At 47.6% G+C, this 21,146-nt stretch overlaps 1 protein-coding gene across 1 annotated transcript; it reads left to right on the top strand.

The window, feature by feature from the left end:
• Window positions 1-2,355: 2,355 nt before the first annotated feature.
• Window positions 2,356-20,445, top strand: LOC309391732 (uncharacterized protein). The gene is made up of 5 exons (XM_081952402.1): window positions 2,356-4,186; window positions 8,966-9,101; window positions 9,227-9,297; window positions 16,752-16,878; window positions 18,926-20,445. The coding sequence occupies exons 1-5, from the start codon at window positions 2,408-2,410 to the stop codon at window positions 19,813-19,815; spliced, it is 3,003 nt and encodes a 1,000-aa protein (XP_081808528.1). The 5' UTR covers window positions 2,356-2,407; the 3' UTR covers window positions 19,816-20,445.
• The last annotated feature ends 701 nt before the right edge of the window (window positions 20,446-21,146 follow it).

The raw sequence follows: 21,146 nt of genomic DNA, 5'->3' as shown, positions 1-21,146 counted from the left end.
TTAAACCTCAAATCTCAAGTCTGTTGGATCCTATTATCGGGTTGCTTTGAGGTGGTTGTTGGGGGCAAAAAGTTGGAAGTAAACGCCTTAAGCTTCCGAAAGAAAAGGAAAAAATAAATATTTGTAAAAACATTTTTTGCTCTACTCCTGTCTTGGAGGGCCAAATGTTTGCTCCTATCTAAAGTATCTAACCAAGCCAACCCCTGCTTAGTTCTTACAGTACTGTTACAAGGAATCGAACGGAGTCCATCACTTTTGGTTTATTGCCCATATGTCATTAATTCTGTGTGACAGCTTGCTTTCTGAGGTCAAATGTAATAATGTTCACAAAGCAGTGAATTTACAAAGCATTGAGCCCAGCCTAGCCAGAGACATGTTAATACTAGTTGGTGAGTAAAACTAGTATACCTATGATATTTAGATCAGAAATAGTCAGTTCTCTCTCCCCCCAAACACATTTTTTCTATTCCAAAGAAGTGCACTGTGAAGATGCTGAAAGGAGAAAGGACTATGCAAATTCTGACATGCCTCTCTCTCCCTTCCCTGAAAACAGAGGTCTTTAGCCAGTGGACCATTAAACTACACTTAGGAAGTGGGATTGAAGGGTCCTATGGGATGGTTTTGAAGGAATAATGCAGCAGTTATTACATAAACATTAGCTTAGCCCACGAAGATGACGGGGTGAGGAAGAAACTCAAGACTGGCTTGCCTTTACTACTTTTTATGTAAGAGGCAGGGAAAGAGAAATTTAGGCTTTCAAGATTTCATACCCTATAGTGATAAAGATCAGTCCTAACAGTTTTTATATCTATTTCCTGAAACAAGAATTCAAATAATCACGCAGTCATTCATGCCATGGTCATCTTCCAATTGGACTACTGTAATGCATCTACCTGGGCCTATCCTTGGGAAGTATTCACCTGGTGCAGAGCACGACCGTATGAGCCATATTTGGTGCCCCAAAAGAGGCATATTTAATATCCTTGTTCTGCAAACTGCAGTGGTTTGCCAGTTTGCTACCAGGTCCAATTCAAGATGTTGGTTATTACCTATAAATCCCTACATCGCACAGAGCCGTGATGATGAACCTATGGCATGTGTATCAGAGGTGGCACACAGAGCCCTCTCTGGGAGCACATGCACCATCACCAGCTGGTCTTCGTGAGCACCAGAAAACAGCCTGAAAACGGCCCGAAAAATGCCCTGATAGCAGTGCTCCAGTATTTGAGGAGCGGGCGGGCGGGGGGGGGGGGTCAAATTATTTGCCAAAGCACCAGAAGGCAAGATAAGAAACAATGGATGGAAGCTAATCAAAGAGAGAGGCAACCTGGAATCAAGGAGAACCTTCCTAACAGTGAGGACAATTAACCAGTGGAACAGCTGGCCTTCAGAAATTGTGGGTGCTTCATAACTGGGGTTTTTAAAGAAAAGACTGGACAACTACTTGTCTGAAATGGCATAGGGTCTACTGCTTGAGCTGGACTAGAAGACCGCCAAGAACCCTTCCGGCATTCTATTCCTATTCCGTTTTATTCTTCCTCCTCTCCTCTCCCCTCCCCTTCATTCTATTCTATTTTATTCTTCCATTATTCCCTCTCCTCTCCTCCCCACCTTCATTCTGTTATTCTATTCTATTCTATTGTTATTTCTACTCCGCTCTGCTCTATTTATTTATATCTCTATTCGTTTCTATTCTTCCATTATTCCCTCTCCTCTCCCCTTCATTCTGTTATTCTATTCTATTATTCCATTATTCCCTCTCCTCTCCTCCTCTCCCCTCCTCTTCATTCTGTTATTCTGTTCTATTCTGTTCTATTCTATTCTAGTGTTATTACTACTCTGCTCTGTTCTATTTATTTATATCTCTATTCTATTCTATTCTTTCATTATTCCCTCTCCTCTCCTCTTCATTCTGTTATTCTATTCTATTATTCCATTATTTCCTCTCCCCTCCCCCTTCACTCTGTTATTCTATTCTATTATTCGATTATTCCCTCTCCTCCCCTCCCCTTCACTCTGTTATTCTATTCTAGTGTTATTTCTACTCCGCTCTGCTCTATTTATTTATATCTCTATTCTATTCTTCATTTCCTTTTATTTTCTAGTCTAGTCTAGGTCTAGTCTTATTTCTACTCCTCTCCGCTCTATTTATTTCTATCTCTATTCTATTCTGCTCTGCTGCGCGCTCTCCTCTGCCCTTCTGTTCCTTAGCCAGGCGGCGTCCCCGGGCGACGGGTTGAAGGGCCTACAGAGGAGGTTTCCCAGCACTACCAGGAGGGGCAGGGCCCACGCAGAGCTCCGCCCTTTCCGGGGAGGAGGGTCCGCCGGGAGAGGGGCGGGGGAGAGGGCGGCGGTGGGCGCCTGCGTGCCCCTGAGCTGCTGGGGAAGCGGCTTGCGGCGCGAAGCAATGGCGGCGCAGGGCTTCTCCCCGGAGCGGCTGGCGCGCAAGTTGGCCAAAGCCGAAGCGCTGCTGGTGGCGCACGTGTCCCCGCGGGTCCGGGCCCGCTGGCGCTGGGCGGTGCAGCTGGACGGGCCGCCCGACCTGGAGCGCTTCTCCACGCAGCTCAGGGAGGCCCGGCGGAGCCGGGAGGCTCTGCTAGACCGGGACGGCGCGCTGTCGGAGCCCGAGCAGGAGCGGCTGCAGGGCTTGCTGCGGCTGGAGATGGCTCTCTTGCGCGGCATCCAAGCGCTGGTCGAGAAGGCGAGCCCGGCTAGGGCGACGGCTACAGACACGCCAACGGTTACCGCTACGGCTACGTCGAGAGGGAAGCGCGGGAGGAAGCCCGGCGCGTCTGCGCTAAGGGCGGTTCTGCTGGGACTGGTGGCGGAGCTGGACGTAGCTAGGAGACAAAGCCTTCCCTGGGACGCCGCGCTCGCTCTGCAGCTGGCTTTGGAGGCGCTGTCGGAGAAGCGGCCGGCGGAGGCGATCCGGGCGCTGGAGCCGCTGCCGCGGGACGAAGGGACCGCCGGGCCGAGAGGGCTGCTGGCTCTGATCCAGGTCCTGCGGGAGGAAGGCTGGGCCGAGCGAGGGGCCGAGCTGCCCCTGTGGCAGCTGCGCCCGCTGCTGGAGAAGGGGCTGCGCCTGGTGCGGAAGGAGCTGCTGAGCTGGCGGGCGGCCGATCTGGGGGGCACCGAGTGGGCAGGGTCGCCCGAGATGGTGGTGGTGAAGGAGGAAGAGGAGGAAGAAGAAGTGACTCCGGATGGGTCCGTCCCCAAAGTCCCGGGGTGGCAGGAGATGGTGGTGGTGAAAGAGGAAGAGGAGGAAGAAGAAGTGACTCTGGATGGGACCGTCCCCAAAGTCCCAAGACTAAGACACAGGTTCCCCCAAAAGGCCCCCGTGGAGAGTTTCCCCAAAGACCCCTCCCAGCAGCCAAGAAAGATGCCACCTGCTGACTTTAGTTCTCCCTTTGCAAAGGAGACAGGTGGGCGGCAGGCGGAGATGGGCGCCCCCAGTTTGAAGGACGTCCCATGGAGGAGGAAGGATGTCGCGAGAGGCCCTGACCAGGCGCTTCTTGAATCGGGAAAGACGGTTGCCCACGACTTGTGGCCTCCCCGTCCAAAGGAGGCGGCATCGAGACAGCGGGCAGAGACTGATGTCCGCTTGAAGAAGGGTGCCACTGACTTCAGGTCTCCCTTTGTAAAGGAGACAGATGGGCGGCAGACGGAGATGAATGCCCCCGGTTTGAAGGACGTCCCATGGAGGAGGAAGGACGTCTCAAGAGGCCCCGTCGAGGCGCTTCTTGAATCAGGAAAGACTGTTGCCCCCATCTTCTGGCCTCCCCATCCAAAGGAGGCGGCATCGCGACAGCAGGCAGAGACAGCTGTCCGCTTTAAGAAGGGTGCCCCGTGGAAGAAAATGGAGGATCTTCGGGATGTCCTGCGAGTCATCACCAGGAGGAAGATGAGGGCTCTGTCATGCTCCTTGTGGACGCAAGGCCCTCGGAAGATGTGCAGCCGTCTCCACCAGCTTTGCCGCCAATGGCTAAAGCCGGAAATGAACACCAAGGTTCGGATGCAGGACTTGGTGATCCTGGACCAGTTCCTGTCCTTCTTGCCCCCAGAGATGGAGAGATGGATTCGGGAGTGTGGAGCAGAGACCAGCTGCCAGGCGGTGGCCCTGGCCGAAGGCTTCCTGCTGAGCCAAGCAGAAGAGCAGAGGGAGCAGAGAGAGCAGAGAGAGACGCAGGTGAGAGATCTTCCCTTGGCAAGCTCATAATAGGACGTCAAATAATAACTTATGTGTTTGAGATTCTGACAGGCTTTCTTTATGCAGGTAGTCCTCGACGTACGACCACAATTGAGCCTGGCACTTCTGTTAAATGAGACGTTTATTAAGCGAGTTTCCATTTCTTGCCACAGTTGTTAAGTGAATCACTGCAGTTGTTAAGCTCATCGCACGGTTGCTAAGTGAACCTGGATTCCCCGTTGACTTTGTCAGAAGAGGGGAAATCACATGACCATGGGACACTGCAACCGTCATAACTAAGAGTCAGTTGCCAAGCACCTGAATTTTGATTGCGTGACCGTGGGGAATGCTGCAATGGTCATAAATGTGAAAAACGGCCCTAAGTCACTTGGTTCAGGGCCATTATAACTTTGAACGGTCACTAAATGAACTGTTGTAGAGGTGGAGCTCTCGTCTCACAATCAGGAGGTTGTGAGTTCGATCCTAGGTAGAGGCAGATGTAGGGTCTCCTGCTTGGGCAGTGAGTTGGACTAGGTGACCTGGAAGGTCCCTTTCCAACTATGTTAATCTGTTCAATCGCTTAAGATTTCCTCCTTGGAGGATGTATTCAAAGGAAGGCCAGGATGCCCTTCCTCCTTTCCACTCTAGGACTTAACACTCTCTGTCTTTAACCCTTACATGGCATCTTGATTTTGGAGACAGAGCTGACATGAATTGTAATGGTGTCTGTCGGCCCTTTCTCCAGAGCGAAAGCTGTATTGGGTGCCATGTAAAGAGGGCCAAGAAGCTTTAAAAAGGGGTTTTTTTTGCTCGCTTGTCCCAAAGGGTTTTTTTTTTTTCAAATGGTAACTGGGATTTTTCTTGGTTTTTGCTTGAAGAGGTTTTGCTTATTATCCAGAGAAGCTTCTTCAATTCTTCTTTTCCTGAAGAACTGAAGAAGCTTCTGGGATGAGAAGCGAAAAGTCTTTAAGCAAAAACCAAGAAAAATCCAGTTGACTTTTTTTGGGGGGGAAAGCACCATGGCCTGGAGGACTGAGAATCGTCATAGACACTCCCTGCTCCCTTCTTATCAAGGAATCCCCCCAGCCCCTTCCTTGACCTGAGACACTCCCTTTGTCTTCCATCGTCCACTCCTCCCGCCCCTCAGATTTTACTCTGCTTAAATTGTTATGAAAAGGAGGCAAACACACCTGGCATTTTTTCCTCCCACTGAAAAATACTTTACAGTAGTGGCCAAAATTGTGGAAATCTTTTGGGAAATGTACTGGTTTTTTTGAGGCTTGGTGGCTAATAACACCACTTTTTTGGGGGGGGGGAGTAGTACCATAAAATTATATATCAATGGAAAGATAATTTAATTAGGAATGTAATGCAATAACTTTTATGAAGGATTTGCTATTAGAATAGCAGTTATAAAGGAGAAAAGTGAAACACGTAGAAAAAATGAGATATACTGAAATTATCACCATGTCAGTTAATCTTTAGTTGGGTAACCCTTAGCGTGAATTACAACATCTTCCCATGGAGTGAACCAAGTCTTTTAGTTCTGCAGCTGTTATAATGTGAAGCCAAGATTGAATGATTGCTTCCATTAACTGGGTTTTATTGCTGGCTCTATTTATTTATTTTATTTATTTATTTTATTGAACTTATTAGTCGCCCCCTCTCCCCACAGGGACTCGGGGCGACGTACAGAGCAATAATCAAGATAGCACCATAAAATCGTGCAGAGGAGGTAAAAATAAGTCCATAAATAAGCATACTTACAAAGTTTAAAACCCCAAAAATATTAAAAACAAAATTTCCCATTGTAAAATGACCTGGGGTGGCAAGATAGTAACGTTATGCCAGGCCGGCTTGACAAAACAGGTAGGTCTTCAGCTTCATACGGAAGGAGCGAAGATCGGTTGTTGTCCGGATGTCTGGGGGGAGGTCATTCCAAAGGGTAGGGCCCACCACAGAGAAGGCCCTACTCCTGGGCACCGTCCCCAGGCACTCTCTAGAGGACGGCACCCGGAGTAGCCCCTCCCTGTGTGAGCGAGTGGGTCGCAGGGATGTATGGGGCAGGACGCGATCCCGCAGGTAACTAGGCCCTGTGCCATGGAGCGCTTTGAAGATGGTAATCAGTACCTTGAAGCGCACCCGGTAGGCCACAGGAAGCCAGTGCAGCTCGCGCAGGATAGGTGTTATATGGGAGAATCTCGATCTCCCCATAATAACCCGCGCGGCTGCATTCTGGACCAACTGCAGTCTCCGGGCGCACCTCAAGGGGAGCCCCATGTAGAGAGCGTTACAGTAGTCCAGGCGGGACGTCACCAGCGCGTGAGTGACTGTGCGCAAGGCCTCCCGGTCCAAAAGGGGCCGCAACTGGCGCACGAGGCGAACCTGGAGGAACGCCCCCCTTGCCACGGTCGCCACGTGATCTTCTAAGGTCAGCCGATCGTCAAGGAGGACGCCCAAGTTGCGCGCCCCTTCCACCGGGGCTAATTGCTCATCCCCGAGCAATTTGGCTATAACTTTTCATAGAATACAGATAATTAAACAAACCTTGTTGCATTACATTTGTGATTACATTATCTTCCCATTGGTAGATAATTTATGATGCTACTCCAAACAAACATAGTGTTATTAGCCATCAAACCTCAAAAATACACTTTTCCTGAAAGGTTTCCACAATTTTACCACTGCTGTTTATATCTGGCTTTCAAAATGGGCATCAATGGCAGACAGAGCCCACTAGGGGGCTCCGTCAGCCTTCAGAACCCCAGAAGCGAACTGGGCATACGCCACTTGCCTTTTGCCAGGTTCTACTTCTCTCGCTCTCCGACACCCGAGGAAAAGGCATAGAGAAAGAAAAGGCTCTGCTGGCTGGGGAATTCTGGGAGTTGAAGTCCACAAGTCTTAAAGTTGCCAAGTTTGGACACCCCTGGCATAGAGGGAGAAGGAAGAGCATCCAGCAAAGGCTTTCCCTGGCTTCAAACTCCTCCCCACCTTGGGCCTTGAAGTTCCACCCCCCCCTCCCCAGCAAAGAGGGTGCATGAAGTCCTTGCAGGACCCAGCAGCAAAAGCTGTGAGCCTCCCCTCTTCCCAGGAACTGTAAAATCTTTAGAAGAAATGTGAGAAAGGCATACTTTCAAGATACAATACAATACAATACAATAGCAGAGTTGGAAGGGACCTTGGAGGTCTTCTAGTCCAACCCCCTGCCTAGGCAGGGAACCCTACACCGTTTCAGACAAATGGCTATCCAACATCTTCTTAAAGACTTCCAGTGTTGGGGCATTCACATCTTCTGGAGGCAACTTCTGTTCCACTGGTTAATTGTTCTCACTGTCAGGAAATTTCTCCTCAGTTCTAAGTTGCTTCTCTCCTTGATTAGTTTCCACCCATTGCTTCTTGTTCTACCCTCAGGTGCCTTGGAGAATAGTTTGACTCCCTCTTCTTTGTGGCGTCCCCTGAGATATTGGAACAATGCTATCATGTCTCCCCTAGTCCTTCTTTCTCTTAAGCTAAACATACCCAGTTCCTGCAACTGTTCTTCATATGTTTTAGTCTCCAGTCCCCTAATCATCTTTGTTGCACTTCTCTGCACTCTTTCTAGAGTGGTAGCTTTCTAGATGGTAACTCCCATTTTGGGGGAGCAATGCTTGGGGTTCCCATCCTGGTATTTTTGCATGCACCTTTGGGGTGAGGAAAGCAGGGTGGATACAAAGAGATGATTTTAAAAAATAATAATAATCAGATTTTTAAAAATTTAAATTGGATTTTTTAAAATTTAAATATCAGATTCTTAAAAATCAAATTTATTTTAATAAAATGCTTTTGGAGTAAAACTCTCATCTAAATAGTTTTCTATTTAAAATACATTAATAATTTAGCTTATTCCTCATGAAATGGAGCTTAGTTATGTAGCATGAGGCTGTATATGCTGCAACATTGGGACTGTTAGTGAGTCAACAGCGGGCTTCTACTGACTGCCGGCTGCCTGCAATTTGGCTGTTCAAATCTCACCAAGCTCAAGGTTGACTCAGCCTTCCATCGTTCCGTGGCGGGTAAAATGAGGACCCAAATTGTTGGGGACAATAGGCTGACTCTGCAAACCACTTAGAGAGGGCTATAATAGCTCTGTGAAGCAGTATATAAGCCTAAGTGCTATTGCTATTTACTTGCCACGTTTGTTAAGTGAATCGCCACAATGGTTTAATTAGTTACTCCGTTGTTAAGTGAATCTGGTTTCCTCATTGACTTTGCTTGTTGGAAGGTTTCCAAAGGGGATCACATGACCTGGAACACCGCAACCGTCATAAATATGAGTCAGTTCTCAAGCATCCGAATGTAAATCATGTGACCATGAGAAGGCTGGCAGTGGTCATAAGTGTGAAAAATGGTCAAAAGTCACTTTTACTAACTTAGCTCAGTAACCCTTTTGTTAAATGCGGGTCTCCTCATTAACTCTGCCTGTCAGAAGATCGCGATCACGTGACACACACACCCCAACACACAGCAACGGTCATAAATATGAGCCAGTTGTCAAGCATCTAAATTTTGATCATGTGACGATGGGATACTGCAAAAATTGTAACTATGAAAAATGGTCATGAGTCACTGATTCAGTGCTGCTGTAACTTTGAACGGTCGCTAAATGGACTGTTGTAAGTCGAGGACTACCTGTAGCATTAGGAAAATACTAAAGAAAGGAGATGTTTAATGCCCGTTGTTCCAGTAAGCATCTGCTTCCTTTTCGTACGTTCCATTATTTGTACTTTTTTGTTTCTTCAGGGTCTTCCATTCCCGAGGACTGACTTGAAATCCGTCACTGAAAATCTGGAGGAAAGGAAGGATCCACCAGAGCCTTCCTGGGATCTGCTCTTCAGGGAGATCTTCCATGAAGATCAAAGTCAGGTCACCTCCACCAGTAAGAGAAGTTTCCTCAGAAAGAGACACTTTCCCCCCTCATTCTCTGGACTCTCTTTTGCATAATGCTTACGAATAAAGCAATTACTACGTTTCTGAAATTTTTATCTCACTTTTATCCCGCAGGAGAGTTGGCGTTCCTAGATTCTTCTCCTTTTTGTGCTGGTGTTGAAAAAGCAGTTGAACATCCGTCTCAGGTAGGAGCCGAAATGTCACGGATAGATGATAGATCAGTTGGAGATATTTTCATATACTTGACGTAGGGTAGTGAATCTATTATTCTACATTTGGTGGAGAATCTACGAAACTATGGATCTAGACTCTATCGATCTACATATGGTAAAGAATCTATGAAGATTCTCAGTTATCCAAGTCACAGTTGTATCAAAAGTGGTTTTTATTTTGAAAAGGCAACTGATTTCTTTTTTTAGGAAAAACAAGATGTTTTGCTTCTTATCCCGGAAGCTTCATCGGTTGAATTAGTACACACAATGGCTCTTAGAGAGCATTAAGATTGATTGACACACACAATCTTTCCATTCCTCCCCCCGAGACACCCCCCCAAATCCTGTCAGAACTCTTCCCCCTCCCACCAACTGATCTCAACTGTCAGTAACTGTCCTTCCATCTCTCACAGCATCCAATGCAACAGATGAAGCTGCCAGGATAGGAAGTGAAACGTCTTGGTTTTCCTCAAAAAAACCCAATCTCGTTGCCTTTTTTTTCAAAATGAAAAGCCACTTTTGATATCTCTACATATGATAGATATTGTTGGTTCTGAGCAATGTGAAATAGGGGTTCAGATTGCCGATCAGTCATGTTTGATGTAAGTCCCCTCTCAAAACTGTTGTTGGCCGTACAAGGAGCTGAAATCCATCTGTCATCCAAATATTGATAGCACTTCACAAATTAAACAAATTAGACTTGAACATTGGGCACTATCTAACAAAATGAAATTCAGTGGTGAAAAAAGTAAGGTTCTACATTTAGGCAAGAAAGACGAAATGCACAGGTACAGTATAGGTGGTACCTTGCTCAACAGTAGTAATTGTGAAAGGGATCTTGGAGTCCTAGTGGACAACCATTTAAATATGAGCCAGCCCTGTGCAGCAGCTGCCAAAAAAGCCAACACAGTTCTAGGCTGCATCAACAGAGGGATAGAATCAAGATCACATGAAGTGTTAATACCACTTTATAATGCCTTGGTAAGGCTACACTTGGAATACTGCATTCAGTTTTGGTCGCCACGATGTAAAAAAGATGTGGAGACTCTAGAAAGAGTGCAGAGAAGAGCAACAAAGATGATTAGGGGACTGGAGACTAAAACATATGAAGAACGGTTGCAGGAACTGGGTATGTCTAGTTTAATAGAAAGAAGGACTAGGGGAGACATGATAGCAGTGTTCCAATATCTCAGGGGTTGCCACAAAGAAGAGGGAGTCAAACTATTCTCCAAGGCACCTGAGGGTAGAACAAGAAGCAATGGGTGGAAACTAAACAAGGAGAGAAGCAACTTAGAACTGAGGAGAAATTTCCTGACAGTTAGAACAATTAATCAGTGGAACAACTTCAGAAGTTGTGAATTCTCCAACACTGGAAGTTTTAAAGAAGATATTGGACATCCATTTGTCTGAAATGGTGTAGGGTTTCCTGCCTAAGCAAGGGGTTGGACTGGAAGACCTCCAAGGGTCCCTTCCAACTCTGTTATTCTGTTCTATTCTATTCTACTCTTACTCTATTCTAAATGTGTTTTCGTGGGCTCGCTCTCTGCTTCTGTAAAGTTGTTAAGAGGGAGTGGACAGGCTCAATCCCTCCGGAGCTTTGCGGTGTATCAGCTAAAATGTTAAAGAAGATCATACCAGCATTTTATCCTGTAAATGATCATGTAGAATGAAAACCAGTGATGGACCTATTTGTGAATTCTTTTGTGAAAATCAAAGGTATAAAGTACAAATGAGGCGAAACCTGGCTCAAAAACAGTAACTGCAAGAGAGACCTTGGTATCCTAGTGTGCAATCACTTAAATATGAGCCAGTAGTATGCAGCAGCAGCCCAAAAAGCTAATACAATCCTTGGTTGTATAAACAGAGGCATAGAATCAAAATCACGTGAAGTATTGGTACCCCTTGATAAACCCTTAGTAAGGTCACACCTGGAATACTGCATCCAGTTTGGTCATCATATTACAAAAATGATGTTGAGAATTTGGAAGAAGTGCAAAGAAGAGCAACTAAGACAATTACAATACAATACAATAGTAGAGTTGGAAGGGACCTTGGAGGTCTTCTAGTCCAACCCCCTGCCTAGGCAGGAAACCCTATACTGTTCCAGACAAATAGCTATCCAACATCTTCTTAAAGACTTCCAGTGTTGGGGCATTCACAACTTCTGGAGGCAACTTCTGTTCCACTGATTAATTGTTCTCACTGTCAGGAAATTTCTCCTCAGTTCCAAGTTGCTTCTCTCCTTGATTAGTTTCCACCCATTGCTTCTTGTTCTACCCTCAGGTGCCTTGGAGAACAGTTTGACTCCCTCTTCTTTGTGGCAACCCCTGAGATATTGGAACACTGCTATCATGTCTCCCCTAGTCCTTCTTTCTCTTAAGCTAAACATACCCAGTTCCTGCAACCGTTCTTCATATGTTTTAGTCTCCAGTCCCCTAATCATCTTTGTTGCTTTGTTGCTCTTCTCTGCACTCTTTCTAGAGTCTTAATTAAATTAATTAAAGGCCTGGAGACTATAACACACGAAGAACAGTTGCAGAAACTGGGTATGGCTAGTCTATAGAAAACAAAGAGTAGGGCGGACATGATAGCAATATTCCAGTATTTGAGAGGCTGCCATAAAGAGGAAGGGGTCAATTTATTTTTCAAAGCACCAGAAAGTAAGACAAGGAACAATTGAGGGAAACTAATCAAGGAGAGAAGCAACCTGAATTGAGAGGAACTTCCTGGCAGTGAGGACAATTAACCAGTAGAACAGAAGTTGCCTTCAGAGTTTGTGGGAGCTTCATCACTGGAGGTTTTTAACAAGAGACCGGACAGTCATTTGTCTGAAATGGTGTAGAATCTCCTCTGGATCAGGAGGTTGAACTAGAAGACCTCCAAAGTCCCTTCCAGTTCTATTCTGATTCTGATTTGATCCCGAAAGATAACTGCACACTCGCAGATAAAGCCTAAAAATTCTGTATACAGGTAGCCCTCAACTTAAGGACAGTTCGTTGAGTCACCGTTCAAAGTTACAGCCACACTGAAAAAGTTGACTTACGACTGTTTCACGGTTACGACCGTTGGCAGCATCCCGGTGGTCAGGTGATCAGAATTTGGATATTCGTATTCAGGACGTTTGCAATGTTCTGGGATCATGTCATCCCCTTTTGCGAACTTCTGGCCAGCCAAGTCAGTGGAGAAGCCAGATTCACTTAGCAACCAACGCTAACTTAACAGCTGCCACATTCACGTAAACATTGTGGCAAGAAAGGTCGCAAAAGCGGGCAAAATTGACAAAGCAGATTTCTCACTTAGCAACATCAACATTGGCCTCAACTGTGGTTGTACGTTGAGGGTTCCCTTTACATGTCTAGCACCGCAATGGTGAACGAATGGCACGCGGAGCCATTTCTGAGGGCACGCAAGGCGTTGCTCTGTCAGCTCCATGCGCGCCAACAGGCCAACGTGCCAACCGGAAGTAGGAAAACAGGCTGTTTCTGGCCTCCGGTGGGTGGGGGAAGCCATTTTTGCCCTCCCCAGGCACCTAGAAAGCCTCGAGCCTGGGGAAGGCGAAAAACGGACCTACTGGGGCCACCAGAAGTTGAAAAATAGATACTTTCCGGCCTCCGGATGGCCTCCCAGGGGCAGGGGAGGCCGTTTTCGCCCTCCCCAGGCTCCCAAGAAAGTCATACGCGGGACAGCGGGTGGGGGGTGTCATGTGCAGAGGGAACAGCGCGGGTGCAGGGGGGATTAAACTAAACGATTGTGTGTGTGGTTTTGGCACCCGAGGCAAAAAAGCTTCCCCATCACTGGCTTTAGCAAAGAGAGAGAGAGCCTGGAGCCCATTTGCACCCTACAAAAGAGAGACCTAGGGCAGCGATGGCGAACCTTTTTTGGCTCGCATGCCATAAGTGAGGGGAGCGCAGGGGGGTCGTGTGCAGGCGTGCCGCACCCATAATGCAATGCGCGACACCCCCCCAGTGCACATGCGCGCACAACAGGCGCGACACCCCCCCCCCATTTTTGCATGCTTTTTTCACCCTCCCCAGGCTCCAGAGGCTTTATAGGAGCCTGGGGAGGGCGAAAACAGCCTCCCCCGCCCTCCGAAGCAGTCAACACGACCCTCGAGCAAACCGGAAGTCACTTCTGGTTTGCTCGGAGGGTCTTTTTAAGCACTCCGAAGGCTTGAGGGACCTTCAAGAGGCTTCCCTGAAGCCTCCGGAGCAGTCAAAACGACCCTCCGAGCAAACCGGAAGTCTGTTCCCGAACTTCCGGTTTGCCAGTACGGCCGGTTTTTTGCGCTCTGGAGGCTTCAGGGAAGCTCATGAAGCCTCCGGGGGAGGGGCGGGGGGGCTCTTTTCGCCCTCCCCAGGCTCCTATAAAGCCTCTGGAGCCTGGGGAGGTCGAAAAATGGCTTTAAAAAAGGGTGAACTCAGCTGATATGGCAGCGCCTCGCGTGCCCTGACAAATGGTTCCGCGTGCCACCTGTGGCACACGTGCCATAGGTTCGCCATCACTGGCCTAGGGAATGACCTATCCTCTTCAGCTACTAGAGACTAAAACTGTCTCCAGGGAAAGATGATCCCATTTTCAACCTCTCCGGCCAGTCCAGAAGGACAGCCCAATTGATGGTATGGACAGCTGCTGAGGGATTTTAGGATGCAAGAATAGGTGTACCTCCTCCATCCCAGCTCCACTACGAGTCATTTAGGAGAATCAAGGTCGCTGTCCCCATGATAAATCATGGGCTGAAATGGGTCTAAATCAATCAATCGGAATAGACCTGTAAGGGACATTGGAGGTCTTCCTAGTCTAGCCGTTCCCAACCTCTGGTCCGTGGACCAGCAGCAGTCCATGGCATGACAGAAACCAGGCCATGCATACAAGCGAAGCACCTCTTGTGGCCTGTCGGATGCCAGCAGAGCTACCTGCAGAGTCAGACAAGGAGGTGGACGTTGAAATGTGACTGCTCCAACACTGGAGGTTTTTTAAGAAGATGCTGGATAGGCTGAAGTGAAGTAGGATTTCCTGCCTTGGCAGGGAGTTGGACTAGAAGACCTCCAAAGTCCCTTCCAACTCTGTTATTCTATTCTATTCATGGGACAAACCTCACCGATCCACCAGCTTGGAGAAATGTGCACCAAATCAGTCGTACACTGATTAATTTCATTCATTCATTCATACCTTTTCATTTTGGCCTATAATTCCTACAAAAGACGTTTTAAGTTACAGAAATAGGCATTGTCAGTTGCCAGCTCGAGGAGGATGTGAAGGGAGAGCCCAGATGGAGAAGCAGCTGCCTTCAGGGCTTGAGCTGAGTGAGGGAGAGGAACAGATGGCGCCTAGCCCAGATGCGCTGAGAGGAAAAGCGAGGAGAGCAAAGGAAAACTGGCGGCTCTCGGGGAGAGGCAGATGAGCCTGGCTGGGAAATAAATAGGAGGGGGGTTAGGAGTGGCCAACCGTTTGTTTCTAGCGTACAGCAAGCAATTTGGTTTTCTTGGCCTAAACCCAGGTTGGTTGGGACTAATTATGTCTGGTTTTTTGTTTGCCCGTGTGAATAAAAGACTGTGACTGCCCTCTTATAAAAAGGGGCTGCGAGTAAAAATCTTACCCCTACTTGCAAATGCTGGGTCAGAACAGCCCCATCCACAGGATACAGGCAGACCACAAAACCACGTTCCCTCCCGTCCGCAGAAAACCCTATTTCCACGGCACTGGTCCCTGGTGTTCCAACATTTGGGAGCTGCTGTTCTAGTCAATGACGTGCAGTCAGGGGAGGCAGAGCCTCACTGCTCTCATGAAAATTAAAAAAAATTACTCCGGGAAGCCGTGAAAGTGGCTGGGAGAGGCGCGCGGCTTGGTTTAGCCTCCCTGGACATCGCAGCAGCAGCCCCAAGTGCGCCGATCTCGCCATTTTTTGCATCGGGCGAGCCCGGGATCCTTGCAAGGGGAATGGGACCACGCGTGCAGGAGGCTCCTCAGCGCCAGCCTCAGATCAGCGCAGCTGCGGTCCCTTTCATGTTGGCTCAGGAAGGAGGGGAATGGGACCATGTGTGCAGGGGCTCGCGCTGATCTGAGGCTGGCGCTCCTGCACACGTGGTCCCATTCCCCTTGCAAGGACCCGGGCTCCCCCGATGCAAAAAATCCGTAGGTAACATCATGAGTGCTAGAAAGGGTGGGGGGGAGGAGAAAGAAGTTTCTCTTCTCAGAAATGTCTTCTCAGTGGAGCTGTGGCAGCCTGCCTGTCCCTTTCTGACATTTCTGAGAAGAGAAACTTCTCCGGTCGGGCTGTGCCCGTGCGATCGGAGAAACCACGTGGTTTGATGACGTCACCAGCTTCACCAGCCATAAACCTCATCGCTTGTCACTGGTTCTAGTCAAACCTGCTGCTCAAGTAGGAGACCCTATACCATTTCCGACAAGTGGCTGTCCAGTCTCTTCTTAAAAACCTCCAGCGTTGGGGCATTCACAACTTCTGGAGGCAAGTCATTCCATTGATTAATTGTTCTCACTGTCAGGAAATTTCTCCTTAATTCAAGGTTGGATCTCTCTTTGATTACTTTCTTGTCTTGCCTTGCCTTCTGGGGCTTTGGAAAATAAGTTGACCTCCTCTTCTTTGTCACACCTCTCAGATATTGGAATACTGCTATCATGTCCCTCCCTAGTTCTTCTTTTCTCTAGAGCAGGGATGTCAAACCCGTTTTCATTGAGGGCCGCATAAGGGTTGTGTTTGACCTCGGGGTACGGGGGGGGGGCATGGCTGTGGTGGGCGTAGCCAGTTTGACGTCACTCAAGGCTCCATTTTCGGCCGCAACGGCCTCCTTCAGCCCTCTGCCAGCTAAAATGGAGTTCGGGGAGGATGCGCGTGGCCTGCCTGGGCTCTGTTTTTTGCCGTGATGGTTTCCTTCAACCCTCTGCCAACTAAAACGGAGCTTGGGTAGTCCACACTCCATTTTCGCTGGCAGAGGGCTGAAGGCCATTGTGGCTGAAAATGAAGCCCAGGCAGGTCACACGTAGCCCTCCCGAGCTTCATTTTCACTGGCAGAGGCACCACGAGCTCATCCTTTGCTGTTTCCAGGGCAACCCTGCTGGCCAATCTAAGCACCCTGCAGGTTGGATCTGGCCCACAGGTCTTGAGTTTGACACCGCTGCTGTAGAATAAACCCAATTCCTGCAACCGTTCTTTATATGCTTTTATTTCCAGGCCTTTAATCATCTTAGTTGCCACGTTTTATCACACTTTTTATCCACTTTCTCATGTAACGGGCTTGGTGCACAAATGTTGATGTTAATCGAGATATGTGAACTGGCAGTTTCCCTTGCATCAGGTTCTTAATCCTACAGACAAGGCCCGTTGGACCCCTTGCAAATCTCTGTTTTACGTATCGTTGATTCGAAAGGAGAGAACTCGCAAATAAAACTGACTCTTCTCTTTTACACAGGTTCTCGTGTTTTTTAAAGACGTGGCCGTGTATTTTTCCGAGGAGGAATGGTCTCGGCTAGATCCTGATCAAAAGTCTCTGTACCAAGAAATCATGCTGGAGAACGCCAGAAATTTAGCCTTTCTGAGTAAGGATCTCCGCTCTTTGTTCTGATGGTTAGAAGAGAAGGTTGTGAAAAGGCGGCACTGTTTTTTTATCTCCTTGGTGAGAGATTGATTCAATGGCACCAGATATCAATGTTATTATGTTGACTGCTAAAATCCCTCCCTGTTTCCACGTTCAGCTGTTATTTTTCTCCAGGTAAGGGCAGGTATTTCAAGACAAGCAGCAAAATTACAGGAAGTCCTTGACGTACGTCAGTTCACTTGGTGACTCTTCAATGTTACAATGGGACTGAACAAAAGGGAATTACGACCATTAGTCACACTTACAAACGTTGCACCATCTCATGGTGGTCACGCGATTTACATTCTGATGCTTGACAACTGGTTCCTTTTTAGGACGGTTGCTGGGTCACTTTTTGCGACTTTCTGGCAAACAAAAGCCCACGGGGGGAAGCCCGATCCACTTGGCAACCATGCTACTAATTTCACAACTGTAAGGATTCGCTTATTTATTTACTGTGCTTCTAGCCACTGCTTAGCCACTGCGACAAGAAAAGCCATAAAACAGGGCAAAGCTCACCGCATTTCTCACTTAGCAACACACATTTGGGGCTCGATTGTGGTCGTAAGTCGAGGACTACCTGTGGAGCTAGTTAGCACTGCTCCTTGCTGCTGTTGTCTCCCTTGTCCACCTCTAAAATAAATATTACAAACTTGTTTTCCCCGATCCCTCGCTTCCTTAAACCGAATTCCATCTCTGACATGATAGGAATCCATAAGTGGAATTATGGAACATCATCCCCCCACCCCCAGAGATTAGAATGGCCCCCACTCTAATACTCTTCTGAAAGGCGCTGAAGACCTGTTTATGCCTGGGGAACCCAGAGCGGGATGGAGACCATTAAAAAGCTCATGTGAGGGGCTGTCGCAGGGGGGGGGGGGGTTATTATATTAATTTATGATAAGATTCTTTAACTAGTTTTATTGTTTTTATATGAAGTTTTATATTCTGTAAGCCGCCTGGAGTCTCCCTGTGCAAATAGGCGGCAATATAAATGGCCGAAAGAAATAAATATAAATTCAATAAATAAATAAATAAATCATTTATTGAACAAAATGGTGTAACAGTGCAAGTGACGCTGGGCCAGTCACACCCTCTTCACACAACTCACCTCACAGGGTTGTTGTGGGGAAAAAAAGGAGGAGGAGGAGGAGGAGAAGGTTCTGTTGGATGTGTTCGCCGCTTTGAGTTATTTGCAAAAATAATGGAGGGGGGGCATATAAATAAATACATGTGTTCCTTTATTGAAGCAAGTGGATTTTTTTTTAAATTGTTTAGGGAGCTCATAAAATAGAAGTAACCCACTTCTATCCTGTGTGTTTTTTTTCATATGAACCAGAGGTGGTATTCAGCAGGTTCTGACCAGTTCTGGAGAACCGGTAGCGGAAATTTTGAGTAGTTCGGAGAACCAGTAAATACCACCTCTGGCTGGTGCCGCCCCCATCTATATTCTCTTCCTCCTGAGTACCAGCCGATTGGGAGGAAATGTGGATTTTGCAGTAACCTTCCCCTGCCACGCACACCAAGCCACGCCCACAGAACCGGTAGTATATATTTTTTAATCCCACCACTGATATGAACATTACAATAACCTGTCCCTCAAAGTCCAAATTTTGTAAGGCTTAGATCAGGGGTCCCCAATCCCCGAGTTGCGGCCCACTACCAGGCCATGCCCCTTTTGGAGCTGGGCTGAGCAAGCGGCAAGCGACCCTGCATGCGCGCACAGCTCCACTTATGTGACCGGTGGGCAATTGCCCTAGCAGCTCCACTCACGAGAAGCGTGTGCGTGTGAGAGGTCACACACATGGGCCTGCCATTCGCACTGAACCATCCCCTCTTCCACCAGCACCATCCGCACCGGGCTGCCAAGTCCGAAAGGCAGAACACCTTTCCAAATATTGCAGAACCCTTGACAGAATTACACTAGGACATATTATTTCCTGTGCTGTGAATTCTTATTTTGCTTCCCCTACCTTGCCTCAATTTTCATTCGTTCGTTTTCTCTGAAGGAAATCACATTCAAGAGAACAAGGAAGCCTTCCAAACATTTGGAGATGAAGAGAGGAGAGCAGAGTTGGCAAATCCAACGGATACAAAAGAGCACGAAAGAAATCTGTCGGGAAACGACAGCAAGAAGAGCTCAAATTCTCCCTCTCCTGAAATTCAAGACACTCTTCCCAAAGGAGATCTGAAAGACAAAATAAAAGTAGAAAGCGCAGAAACCTCTGAAGAAGGCTTAGATTTATATGAAGCATACACAGTTCGCACTAAAGAAGAGACTCTGGGCCAAGAGGATGAAGAAAATTACAGCAATAGGACTACGATCCTTTCTGAACGTGGGAAAACCGATGTGGGAAATAAATTCTATAAACAGAATGAAAAACCCTTCAATGAGAGAGATTCCTTTGCTCCCAGGGAACGGATCAATTCAGGGGAAAAGCCATATAAATGCATGGAATGTGGAAAGAGTTTCAGTCAGCGCAGGTATCTTACTTCCCATAAAATAATCCACACGGGGCAGAAACCGTTTAAGTGCCCAGATTGCGGGAAGAGCTTTAACCACAAGGCTAATCTTAATTCCCATAGAATGAATCACACAGGAGAGAAACCGTACAAATGTAACGAGTGTGGAAAGAATTTTACCCACAACTTTCAACTTGCCTCCCATAAGAGGATACACACCGGGGAGAAACCGTACAAATGCATGGTGTGCGGAAAGCGTTTCAACCAGCGCAGTAACCTTAATTCTCATAAAAAAATCCACACACAAGAAAAACCACACAAGTGCACGGAGTGTGGAAAGGGATTTACTCAGAAGGGTAACCTTAAATCCCATAAAAGGATCCACGTTGGGGAGAAACCTCATACATGCAAGAAGTGTGGAAAGTCATTCCATTAAAAATGGGTCCCTTAACTCAGCAGTCCCCAACTTATTACAGTTTGATGGCCCGGTCGGGGTAAGTGTATGTGAGAGGAACCGCCTTGCACTATCTTGTGCAAGTTGAGCTGCATATGCATGCTGGCTCACCACTCACACAAGTATGTATGCACATATGCCGGCCCACCCCACACACTACCCAGTTCTGAATGGGCCAGAACCTGGTAGTGTGCTGCGGCCCAGAGACGGGACCCCTGCCTTCACTCCCCCCAAAATGATCCATATTAGGGAGAAGCTGTGTAAATTCTTAGAATGTGGGGAGAAATTATGTGAAAAAATCCACGAAACTCATCAGTTCAGAGGTCCAGCGCTGGAGATTCCGAAGTGTCCACTTCCAGGACAATAAAGGGCCCAAAGAGATTTCCACCTGCCTACACCACCTTAGCCATTGGTGACTGAATCCAGAAAGACAACCACGTTTACAGATGCTGAATCTGTTGCACCTGGAAAAGTTCTCAGGTCCTGGTCCTGGCCTTGGCCGAAGCCTTCCTCCTGAGCCAGATGGAGGACAGGACAGACGGCGAGTGGGAGACCCTCCTGGCAAACACTAAATGGAATATTAAATAATAAAGATCTGTTTGAATTCTTAAAGGGCTTCCTGAGTTGTTGGATTTAATAAAAACAGATGTTTCAAGGCAAATTGTTCCAGTTTTAGTTCCATCCCAGACAACGTATTTGGAGAAATTCTTCCGCTGTCGCTTTCCATTCTTGTCTGCTGCAATAAATGATTAGGCAGCTCCCCATTGGACACTCTGTCAGGGTTGCCTCCGTCCGTATCCTAGGAAAGACAGATCCTTGGCTCCATAGATTTTGAGAAAAGTACTTTTTGCTAGGAATGAACAGGAAAGCAAGAAATTCCAGGCAAGCTCTGAGGCAAAGTGGGCGAAAACAGCAACTTGAAACAAACTCTACAGCCCAACCCCCTTGTAGCTAGGCAACCAGAGGCTGCTGCATGCCAGAGCTAACAGAAATGGCCTTGGAGAGATAAGTGAAATCCAGGCCTTAGTTGCAAAGCTGCAATGAAAAATTCTCCACTGATCCCTCCCTCCTAGCTGACACAACTCCAAGACCACAACCCACACTACCAGATCAGACATCCCAAACATAACAGAATAACAGAATTGGAAGGCATCTTGGAGGTCTTCCAGTCCAACCCCCTCCTGCTCAAGCAGGAGACCCTACACCCATGATGGCAAACCTCAGGCGGTATGCAGAGCCCTCTCTGTGGGCACACCAGCCATGGCCCCAGCCCAGCTCCACCGCACATGCGTACGTGCCTCCCGCTGACCAGC

Source organism: Natrix helvetica, assembly GCF_964273705.1.
Source record: "Natrix helvetica genome assembly, chromosome: 1".
Taxonomy (NCBI): Eukaryota; Metazoa; Chordata; class Lepidosauria; order Squamata; family Natricidae; genus Natrix; species Natrix helvetica.
Note: the sequence above shows the minus strand (reverse complement) of the source record. Positions and strands in the feature narration are given on the sequence as shown.

Bases quoted from the DNA above. Each gene is read 5' to 3' on its own strand.
- LOC309391732 (XM_081952402.1), top strand. From the start codon at position 2,408: ATGGCGGCGCAGGGCTTCTCCCCGGAGCGGCTGGCGCGCAAGTTGGCC. The intron at 9,102-9,226 runs GTAAGAGAAGTT...TTTATCCCGCAG, and splicing joins AAGTCAGGTCACCTCCACCA to GAGAGTTGGCGTTCCTAGAT. The intron at 9,298-16,751 runs GTAGGAGCCGAA...TCTTTTACACAG, and splicing joins CAGTTGAACATCCGTCTCAG to GTTCTCGTGTTTTTTAAAGA.